Source organism: Periplaneta americana, chromosome 11, assembly GCF_040183065.1.
Source record: "Periplaneta americana isolate PAMFEO1 chromosome 11, P.americana_PAMFEO1_priV1, whole genome shotgun sequence".
Lineage (NCBI taxonomy): Eukaryota > Metazoa > Arthropoda > Insecta > Blattodea > Blattidae > Periplaneta > Periplaneta americana.
The window spans coordinates 146,570,510-146,582,938 of NC_091127.1; the positions used below are offsets into that span (position 1 = coordinate 146,570,510).

At 34.5% G+C, this 12,429-nt stretch overlaps 1 protein-coding gene across 1 annotated transcript in view; it reads right to left on the reverse strand.

Annotated features, from left to right (window-relative positions):
- The window catches only part of LOC138709436 (uncharacterized), a 111,501-nt gene that overhangs the window by 61,378 nt on the left and 37,694 nt on the right, over window positions 1–12,429 (reverse strand). Inside the window, exon 2 of the mRNA XM_069840198.1 lies at window positions 2,037–2,175. Within this exon, the coding sequence (XP_069696299.1) occupies window positions 2,037–2,129 (93 nt within the window). The 5' untranslated portion in view covers window positions 2,130–2,175. The remainder of the gene's footprint in view (window positions 1–2,036; window positions 2,176–12,429) is intronic.

Here is a 12,429-nt window from a genome sequence, read left to right on the forward strand (position 1 = left end):
TTGAAATAATTGGCAACAAAATACAAGCAAATATAGAAGTGTCCGTTTTTTTTTTTTTTTTTTTTTTTTTTTTTTTTTTTTTTGTCGCTGAGTGTAATTCTCAGTCCTTCATATTAACGTGAAGAGTTTCATGTTTCATTTAGAAGAGAAGACTTTAATGAGCGGAAATCTTACTTCCAATGTCAGTCCTGTTGCCAGGAAACCTATCATTCCGCATTTTCGTAGAAAAAATGCCTTTCCACATTAATTTCCTTCCGTCTGCAGAAAATGTTTCGCACTAAAACAAATGAATAATCATCATCCGTTGGTGGTATAAAGCTGAGGTAGATTCTTGTAGCCAAGGAAACGGATACACAATTCATGTGGTCAGAATACGAAAAAAAAAAAATGACGGATGAGATTCTACAAGCGTGAGTCTTCCTCTCTCTCGTTTATACATTCACGCTCATTTCCTCTCTTTATATTTTTCTAGGTTAGTTTAATTAGTACGTGCCCGTTTATAATTTCTCAATAAATGTTCACACAATTTCTCAATAAATTGTTATGGAATTTTCGATTAATAATACAGAACAAAACTTATCTTCAACTTTAAGTGCGTAGGTATCCTGTTACCTGGTATATGGCAGCACTAGTTTACTTACTTAGGCTTTTACGGAAACTGGAGGTTCATTGCCGCCCTCACATAAGCCCGCCATCGGTCATATCCTGTGCAAGATTAATCCAGTCTCTATCATATCCCATATCCCTCAAATTCATTTTAATAGTATCCTCCCTTCTACGTCTCGGTCTCCCCAAAGGTCTTTTTCCCCCTTCGGCCTCCAATCTAACATTCTGTAAGTTATGCATTTCTGGATTCGCCCCTACGTGCTACATGCCTTGGGAAATGGTAGCAAAATTGGGAGTGTCTTGATTTTGCAAAAGAAAGCCACTAGAATTCTGTGTCAGTCAAACTATCTTGAACATTGTCGACCTCTTTTCAAACAATCAGAGATATTAACTGTCATATATATATATATATATATATATATATATATATATATATATATATATATATATATATATACGACCTAGTCTTTTACACTCGACAAAATATAGACAATTACTCATTAGTAGCCAATATACATGATCATGAAATTAGAAATGGTGAACAAATTAATATTCCATACTGTAGATTACATAAAACTAGTACAAATTTTTCTGTCATGGGGATGAAATTATATAATAAGCTTCCCAGTCAATATTACAAGTTACCAACCAATAGTTTCAAAACTAGATTTTATAATTGGCTTTTAATTAATCCTTTCTATTCTGTAGATGATTTTCTTAACATGAATTCATACGAAATTGTTTTTAATAAATAAAGTTATTTACATTTAGTTGCAATTATTACATTAAGAGTGAAGTGTTTTCATTAATTTTTAGAGTTTCATAATGTTTTGTGTTTTCATTCTAATTAAACTTTACTGTTTTCAATTATATGTGTATTTTCAAATGTATGTTTTTTCCCCCCTTCTGTATTGTGACGAAGCCTATTACTGTATGTTTAATGGCTAATTGAATTGAATTGAATTCCCCATCTCAAACGTTTGGATTTAATGTTCCTAATTATGTCAGGTGAACAATACAATGCGTGCAGTTATGTGTTGTGTAACTTTCCTAATACCATATTCTAGAGCGAAGTTAAAAAGTAAAGGTGATGGTGCATTTCCTTGTTTTAGCCCCCAGTGAATTGTATGTGTGTATGTATTTATTAACACTACAATTGGGTATACACCCGGTGGCAGTGATATGTAATATACATTACAGTACTAAATTTACACTAATGACAGCAATAAAATAAACGTAAATTTAATTCTAGCTGTAAATAAATAAATGCAATAAACCTAGGACTATAATATAAAAACTATGCTATAGTAAACCTAACTTATAACTTGGAAAAGCATCCGACAGAAATTGGCCTATACTGACTATATTTCAAAATAAAATTAAACATCCAAAATAACATTAAATATCATAGCTATCTACAGCATACTCACCATGGAAAGCCATCCCAGAACCATAGATCCTGTTCTTACAGTGCAACAACAGCATTTCCGATAGACGGGTAGGCAAGGCACTTCAAGCGGCATGGTTCAGATCAGTTGAATTCAATTCAGTTGTTCGGAATCCAGTAATCTGTAACAAATAGACAAATTTTAAACCTTCTTTTGTGGGTCTAATTAAAGTTTCAAGTAACGGATCCCTCTGATGTATTTATTCAACTGCAGAATATTGATCCTGATCAATATGTCTATCTACAAGTCCTAATTGTGGGCAGAGGCACGGGTTGGGAACTGTTCTCACTCGCGCATAGCAATTTGTCCGCAGCGTGCTATAGCCCGTTCGGACTTGAATATGCACCGCTGCATTAAGGAAGAGAACTGGCAATCTACAAAACAAAATTTATTTTAGTTATTGAAAAGTCGTATCAAATAGAGAAACAGTATAATATTTCTCTTTTATCTTCCTGTTGGCTCCGGTAAGAATTTTCAGTAGAAGATGCTGCGAGGAATAAAAATGTAAATGTTTTATTTTAAATTGGGTTAGTTTTGAATATCGATGAGGGTGGGAGGGAATACTTTCTGCACAGTTTAACATTTTCGTCACCAGGTGCGCTGCTAAATGCATGGAGTAATTAGTTACTCTTTTCGCTACTTGGTGCGCTGCTAGATGTAATAACGCCCCTCCTCCCAACAGGTGGCAGCAAGATCAATTTCTACAACAGCGCCTCTAGTATGTGTTACGGGAAACTCAGTAAGTTTTGCATCCTATTATATATTCATCCATGCAGTCAGGGTTGCCAGATTGGGCTACAAGTAGCCAATTGGGCTACTTAAAATTTTAATTGGCTATTGATTTTTACCATTGGGCTACTTGCGACTTTTTGGGCTACTCAAACATTTTCGGGGCTATTTTTGGGCTATTTTTTCTGATTTGAATTTGTGGAAAATTAATAATAACAGGTGTAGTGACAGACTTCCTCTCCGTGAAAAAACCTGTTACAGTGTACGTCTCGCTTTATTCCACCACCACCTTAAACACGAGAAACGACGTACCTATGCGAAATATATATATTTATTGTACATGTCACATGACCAATCCAGTGTAAGGGGATTTTCTCGTTTTACCATGACCAGTGCCAGCAGAAATGCAGTGGCGAAGTGCAGCCTGCAGGCTCATAATAATCAGTTGCTGTTTTTCCTCCAATTCAAGCGTTAGTATTTTTGTGAATGCCGATGTAGTTTATTACAATAATCTTAAATTAGGAACTAGGATCTTTTGTAAAAGTGATACAGTTTTTAAATTATATTAGAGAATTAATTTTGTTACTTTTTTTTAATCCTAATTATAATGTAGACTAGGCTAATTATTCAATTCTGAGTCCTATAGTGAAATAATTTTAAGAGATCTGTGTTTGTTATAGAAGTGATATACAGTAACATTTTTAAATTGTGATAGTGAATAACTTTTCATACATATTTTGTTTTATGATTATATGAAAATGGAAATATTTATTATTTCGTTCTGTAATGCTGAAAATGGGAAAGTGGGAGAAGTATACCAAAACGTTTAATAGCCAATGGTTAAATGATACTTCATTCTCAAACTGGTTTCGGGATGTGAAAGACGACAGCAATAAAGCAGATTGTAAAGTTTATAAAGTTCAAATTAGTGCCCATAAAGGAGACTTAAAAAAAACCATTCCGATTCAATTAAACATATATAATACGCGAAATATAAATTTGCCATTTATATTGGGCTACTTTTTCTGAATTTTGGCTACTTTTCCAGCGAGCTTTCGCTACTTTTAGTTATACCAATCTGGCAACCCTGCAAGCAGTCGCTCAGGGCCCTATTTCATAAAGGTAATAATTTAATACCATTACTAAAATGGTAATAGCATTAAGTAATATTATTACTGTTCTGTTTCATAAAAGTAATAGTTAATAATATTATTTATTACTGTAAACGCTCATAATATTACTAAAATAAATAATAAAATTACTAAAGTGTTTCATAAAGCAGCAAAGATAATTAAATTTATTAATAATATGAACGTTTGTTCCATGACTGTATTTTAAGTAATAGTTTAATAATTTGTAAAAATTAAATGCCAATGTAGGGTTAGATTTTGAAGATAAAACCGTGAAAACATTTGAAATAGATAATTCTGACTCAAATAGTGATGAAGAGGGAGTGTTTGTCAGATGTCCAAGAAATTTTAGACAACGAATATCCTACAACCATGCAAGAAAGTTACGAATATAATGAATAATGAAAGGTTTCGCTTAAATTTTGAAACATTTGGATATGTCCTTCAAAGAATTGATAACTTGTTAGAACATCCCACAGAAAGGAATAAATCGTTAACTTCTCAGAAACAGCTACAAATTGCTCTGCATTGGTTGGGTAGTGGTGGACAATATCATTGTGTATCAGACATGCATGGAATTAAATTAAAACAGACTAAAATACAATTGCAGACAAAGAAAAATATTACGTACTTAACACAGTTCTGGTTCTCATGTTTGGCCATGTTGCGTTACGTACATAAATATAATCTTTATCACTCGTTACCAAGCCAATTGATACAGCAAAATCCCGCAATTCCATCCAAGCTTCTTTCTTAGAGTTTTTTTTTTGTTACTGTTGGTGAAAACCCTCAAATAGTTGACCTTTCAATTCGTGAACTTTTCGCAAAAAAAAAAAAAAAAAAAAAAAACTCTGTTTCTTCAAGTTATTTTCACGTCTTTTCCCCATTTTAAAAAGCATCAGAGACAAAATGAATGACTGACCAAGTCCCTCTCCATTCTTACAAATTGTCATAGACGCCAATGTAGATGGACCATACTGAAATTGAAAGCTATCTTATCTAATTGAAAAAGAGGAACAATTGGAAAGGGTCAAACCTAAATTAAATTACAGTATAGAACTGTTAGAAAGTAATTACTATATATTTTTCATTTTTTTTATGTTATTTGAATGAATGAACTTAACGTTTTTCCCCTCCTTTCTTGTCATTTTTAAAATTATAATAATTGTTCAGAAATATATGTCTATGGGACATTTACATCACAAAATACAGTAATATTAACTTTTGCTGTACCTATTGAAATGTTTTTTCAATGTATACTTGTGACAACCTGAATCTACATAGGTACTCTTGACTAATTAACATTGTGAAGATCTTGGTGAGCCAAGATCTTGTGCAGACATATATCAACAAGTGGATGTATTACAAAACATATGGACTACTTTAACCATCCCTATTGATAAACTAAAATTTACTTACGAGATTTATAGGTACCGTATCTACAATTCCACATCACAATCTCTAATAATTAGAACATATTTATATTTTGTATAGTCAGGTAAATTCTTGAAAATACTACTTACAACATAATCAGCAATAAAAGCCCATTAAGACAATTTCAATATTTTTATTAATTTCGTCATAACATTAATCTTCTACAACATCCACACATTCAAACTCAAATACGATATTTTCTAGGAACGACTTCACCGCATTTGCATTTGTATTTATTTACTCTTGCACCAATATTTTTTTTAGCTTTTTTATGTAAATAGGCCTACTTGCGCAGTATTCCGAACTATAACGGAACTTGAAATATCTTGCATAAGACGCTTTATAGGGTCCACTAACCCTGTCGTTAACACTGTCCGTAAGGCTGCTCCAATATTATCATCAAAAGTTTTCACTGCTTAATATTTTCATACGGTACTTCTTTAGACAACGAGGTGCAAGTTTTACATACACACACACACGCTTCTGTCACTGATACACTGTTTTTGGAGTTGCAAACTTTACAACAGCAGAGACGTGAACAATTAGGAATGATAAATATCTGTTCACAATATTTTAGATTTATCAAATTGTTTCTTTTACTCGTAAATCAACTGAATCAAATAACAAACAATAACTTCGAGTTGCAATGATTTACAATCTTATCTGAAATAAATGTCTCCCAAACTTTTACACATAGTACGATTTACTCTGTTGTTGCTATTAAACATAGCACTTCAAAACTTATTTCATTCAACAACTGTTAACAGAGAGGATAATATAAATAGCTGTAGAGTGCAGACCAACTAGGTTATGTTTGTCAGCCTTAACCTCAAATCACCTGGCTGCAAACGATACAAGCACACTATAACCACCGTTTACCATGCATGACCATTCGCAACCAAAGTCTGATAGAATGCGCTCATTAAGAAATTAATAATATTACTGTACGTATTTTATGACTCGTGCAAAACGTTTATGAAACAGAATTTAGTCGGTTAATAAAATTATTTTCATGACTGTAATGCTATTACTTAATATTATTACTGTGTTTATGAAACAGGCCCCAGAGGAGCTACAGTTGTGCAGGTCTGCATTACGGCAACGAAGTGTAATATCGCGCGAAAGATTTTTCGCATGCTACCTAGCAGCTATATCCTATACAAATAGGAGCGACCAAAAGACAGTGGTGAACAAAATAAACATTATGAAGTCGAGATGCAACAACTTTTTATACTTCTGTTCACACATTTTTAATAAATGCAATACAATTTCACAGAAGATGTTATATACGACCGGATAACTAACAAATCTGAAACAACAGCTGAAATCTCCGGGGAAGAGACATTCCCCCTCTTTCTCTCAGACGGCAGTCAACACTTGATGGATGTTTCTCTGTTATGAGGTCGTTCGTGTATTTTTTTCGTACAACCAACCGTTGGACTGCAGTAACAATCCCACGACCTTCTCAGTTAACACAAATACATATTAACAAATTCCGCGAATGTGTAATTAGGTAATTATCTTCCATAAAGTCAACTTGCTTGAAACTAAGCTGGAGATCGTCTGAATTGAAGTGATGCGTGATTAGTTATAACCAGGGAAAGGATTTATATGTAAATACATATTTACTTATAAAGCTAATATAATTTATATTTTGCATTATCTTTATGTTTCACAATGTGTAGGGTTGAAAAATCCTACTTTTATTTTCCATATTTTTCCATATTTTAGAGTTTAGTACATATTTTCGTTAATTTCCATATATTTTCCATATTTCATATAAAACAGTCCATATTATATTAGGTTTAACAATAAAACAAAACAAAATTCCATTAACTTTTAAAAATACATTTCAACAATAGAGATTTAAACACATGTTCAGTAATCCCTTTAACATCAGAGTTATTTGAAAATTAGCAGTCCTATCAACAATGGGAAAGTAAGTTACAAAACTGTATTAATTTAATTTAAAATTTTTAACAGACTTCAGTTGTGCAGCTCAACAGTTAAATGCCAGTCAGAGTACACATAGGTTCAGTTTTGTAAATGATACTATAAAGACGGTAAATATGCCAAAAGTACGTCATTCAGTCAATTTAAAATCAAAACTAACAAGTTACATTTCAGAATTTAAAGAAGATGGTTTATCAACTGACAATAAAATATTATTTTGTAATTTGTGTCAGTGTGCAGTATCATCTACACAAAAGTTCCTGGTGCAACAACACATTACAACTAGTAAACATCAGGCCAACAAACAACTAAATTCCAAGCAGAGACAATTGTTTTTAACACAACCAACAACATCGAATGTAAGATCTGAGTTTAACATCGACCTGTGCCGTTCTCTCATCTCTGCTGATATTCCTCTCTACAAACTAAAGAATAAGGTCTTCAGGGAATTCCTTGAAAAATATACTCAACATACAATCCCGGATGAGTCAACACTTAGGAAGACGTATGCTCCATCCATCTACGATGAGACAATACAGAAGATAAGAGATGAAATTAAAGATAGTTCAATTTGGGTTTCCATTGATGAGACTCCCGACAAAGAAGGTAGACTTGTTGGTAATGTAGTTATCGGTTTGTTAAGTGAACAATATTCTGAACGAATTCTTTTACATTGTGATGTTCTAGAAAAGTGCAATAACAAAACTATAGTTAAACTGTTCAACGAAGCTATGGGTATCCTGTGGCCAAAGGGTATTTATTATGTACGATAATGTGTTATTCTTTATTAGCGATGCTGCCCCTTATATGGTCAAAGCTGGACAAGCATTATCTGTTGTATATCCTAAATTGACTCATTTTACTTGTGTGGCGCATGCATTTCATCGTGTGGCAGAAGTGGTCAGAGACAATTTCCCTAAAGTAGATTTGTTGATTTCATCAGTGAAAAAAGTATTTCTCAAAGCTCCCAGTAGAGTTAACGTGTTGAAAGAAATGTACCCTGAAATTCCATTGCCACCAAAGCCAATTTTAACTAGATGGGGTACATGGCTAGAAGCAGTTGAATATTATGCCGAACATATAGACTCTATTAACAATGTTCTCCTTGCATTGGACTCTGAAGATGCAGTCTCAATTGATACTGCGAAAACAGTTACCTGTGACATAAGTGTGAAGAATGACTTAGCTCACATTCAGCATACATTTTCATGCATCATAAAAACGCTCAAAAGTCTCCAAAATAGGCACCTTTCACTATCTGAAAGTTTTGAAATTATAAATAGTACTGTGGAACAACTGAATCGTGGTAGAGGTAAAGTTGCAGATGCAGTAAGAGCTAAGGTGGACACTGTACTTTCAAAAAACCCTGGATATGAAGAACTACAAAAGGTTGTTGCTGTGATGAGTGGTGAATCAACAGTGAAGATTAACTTGGACTTATCCCCAGCAGACATTGTGAAATTGAATTATGTACCAGTTACTTCTTGTGACGTCGAACGCTCTTTTAGTCAGTATAAATCTATCCTCAGAGACAATAGAAGAAGATTCACTTTTCAGCACTTGAAAGAAATGTTTGTAACCTATTGTTATGGTAACAGACAATAAAAATTGTGTTTTGTTGAAACTACATTGGAAGATAAGGTACGTCCATTATATTTTTTGTTTAGTTTGATTAAAATGTACCAATATTTAACGTACATAGTCATTTTTTTATAATTTTAAGTCCATATTTAATTCCATATTTTGGTAAAAATCCATATTTAATTCCATATTTTGGTAAAAATAACTACATATATATTTACATATTTCATATATTTTTAGTCCATATAAATCCGTTCCCTGGTTATAACATGACAGTCACACTACAAGTCTTGCCAACTCTATGAGATGGAGGGTGATTGGATTGTCTATCACACATGCAGGAGATCGAACATTTCGCAGTACTATAGCTCTGCCATTTTTATTTATGAACATGCGTACCTCATCATCTTCCACAATCCGTTATTTTTAAGCTGCGTCATTAATATCCTGTATATAAAGATAAAGTAATTCTTTACACAACGTGACTTCTAATTTGAAGACTATTCAAATACAACAAACTGATTAACGTTTTCTCCTCCCCTCCCTCTAAATATTCCAAGTTGTTCCTAGACGGGATATGATGAAGGACGAGCTGACGAGATGGCTTACAACGAATGAAGAGCACAGGCAGAGAAACGGAGGGGGGATATACCCCCCCAGAGCAGAATGATACAGGCTATTCTCTCTCTCTTTCTCTCTCTCTCTCTCTCGTATTGGGTATGAAGAAAGCATAATTTTGCAAATTATGAGGATCGTTCCGAAAGTAATGTCTCCCATTTATTTTCATGGAAACTACAACAGATACACAGAGTATAATAACTTACAAATGGCTTTTAAGGAACCCGAAGGTTCATTGCCGCCCTCACATAAGCCCGCCATCTGTGCAAGATTAATCCAGTCTCTATCATCATATCCCACCTCCCTCAAATCCATTTTAATATTATCCTCCCATCTACGTCTCGGCCTCCCTAAAGGCTTTTTCCCTCCGTTCTCCCAACTAACACTCTATATGCATTTCTGGATTCGCCCATACGTGCTAAATGCCCTGCCCATCTCAAACGTCTGGATTTAATGTTCCTAATTATGTCAGGTGAAGAATACAATGCGTGCAGTTCTGCGTTGTGTAACTTTCTCCATTATCCTGTAACTTCATCCCGCTTAGCCCCAAATATTTTCCTAAGCACCTTATTCTCAAACACCCTTAACCTATGTTCCTCTCTCAAGAGTGAGAGTCCAAGTTTCACAACCATACAGAACAACCGGTAATATAACTGTTTTATAAATTCTAACTTTCAGATTTTTTGACAGCAGACTAGATGATAAAAGCTTCTCAACCGAATAATAACACGCATTTCCCATATTTATTCTGCGTTTAATTTCCTCCCGAGTGTCATTTATATTTGTTACTGTTGCTCCAAGATATTTGAATTTTTCCACCCCTTCCAAGGATTTTTATGTGCTAAAAAATTTAAATATATTTATTTTTTATGTGCTAATAAGTACGAAAATACTTGCTAAAAATAAAAAATATATATATTTTTTCAATATGACAAAAATACCTTACTTAGCTTTAAAAAAATATATTACTAGGTAGCTAATCACCAACCACACTTGAGTGCTAGTAGTTGGCCGAGAACTGCAGTGAACAACAAAGGTCATCTCCAAATTCTCCATCACAAATGAATGCCGATTATCTCTGAACAACGATTTATACTGTGAAAACGATCTTTCCACATCACAGGACGTCAGACGTGCACATTTAAAGAGAGGAATGTCACAAACACCGTCAATTTCACCTATAGGTACACCCTTCAATACTTGAGCAACTTTACACATTTTCTTACATCCACTGTTTTTCCCAAACACATTCTGGAATTTATCCCTTAGTAATTGTGCTTCTGAACCTGGTAGCGAGTCTAGTTTAATTTCAACGGCACGCACCTCCCTGTTTCAGACAACAGGTTTTTGGATGTTTCGAGTTTTTTATGGTGTCACACAAAAAGCTTAGATTTGCTAATAGGAAAGCCAAATCGTTTTTTAAACAACCATCTTTCAGTATATCTTGAAGGATATCGAATGACGAAGCCCGATAACAGGGAATCACAACAAGATATATTGCCTTGATAGACATGAGCGAGAAGCGAGAGATTTGTTTAAATTAAATAATGTTCATACCCGGGCTCTTATCTGTTGTGTTTCACAAACAAAGCGTGGAATGAAATCATATTCAGCAACAATAAACATTCCTAATTATGTGTTGCAAGATCTCTCCTCCTTGGCCATGTTAATTTACTCTCTAATAATAACATTGATATGCTACCTAGCAGTTCTCAGAACTTGTGGCGATACTATTACAAAAATGAATCACGAATACACCACACAGCGCTTAGCAACACGAAGCAAGCAAGAATTCTGGGAATCCGCTCCTTAATAACAGTTGAATAGAGAAAAGTTTCAGCTACATGTAGTTATTTTTTTCTCACAGTCACCACCATTCGTTATGCATTTTTGCCAGCGATGAACAAGAGCCTGCATGTTGCGCTCGTAAAAATCTGAACCAGCAGATGCAACAGTGGCGGCTCGTGAACTTGTGGATTGGGGGAGCTGCAGTAGATTTTGGTACACACAAATGTCACTTCTGATATCATTACTAATAAGCAGAGGGCGGATCAGAGTGACCAGGTTTCGTGACTTCATGTTATTGATGCAGAGAGCAGAATGTCTCGGCACGTGTTCTCTAGGTACAGACAGTGGGTAAAGAATTATACAGTATGTAGTAGGAACATCATGTTCCGCTTCGCAAACAGGTGGCGTATGCTACTACTAGTAAAAGTAAATGCGAAGTTATTATGTGGGAATACGATTATCCGATGAACTACTCATATACCTGGTGAGGTTTATCTTGTCTCAGTAGCAATAAAACCAAGTCCCTTCAAATGAGGGTGGAGATTATAGGAGGGTTGTAAATTTTCAGGATTCCTTTCAAAACCTTGTTACTGTATAGGCTGCCGGAACTCAGTTTCTTGAAAGACAAGCTCAGTGACGGAACTACACAGTACGAAGAGAGATATTCTGTTATTTTATTTTGTGCTACAGAATCTATCAACTAGTCCCTTCCGCCACTGGATGGATGGACGGCACCGCTCCACTCCCCCATCCCCATAACAACACAGACGAAGTAAGACATATCTCCTTTCTCTCTCTTTTCACAGTGAGACAAGATACATCACACAGCCTTTAGTAGTGGGCTTACTGGAAAGAAATATTTACTAACGTGTGAGACGATAGAAAAGGTGAACCACACAATAATGGCAACTGTATTTTCTAATGCCATGGATATTTTGTGGCCTAATGGTATCAGGTATAATAATGTGTTTCTTTAAGCACAGATGCTGAGCCCTATATGATAAAGACGGCCAAGGACACAAAAATAATGTATCCTAAGTTGGTTCGCCTAGCTTGATTAGCACATGGACGCCATAGGGTGGCGGAAGTAATTCGCTCTACTTATAGTGACTTCGATAGCTTTATAGGTAATGTTAAGAAAA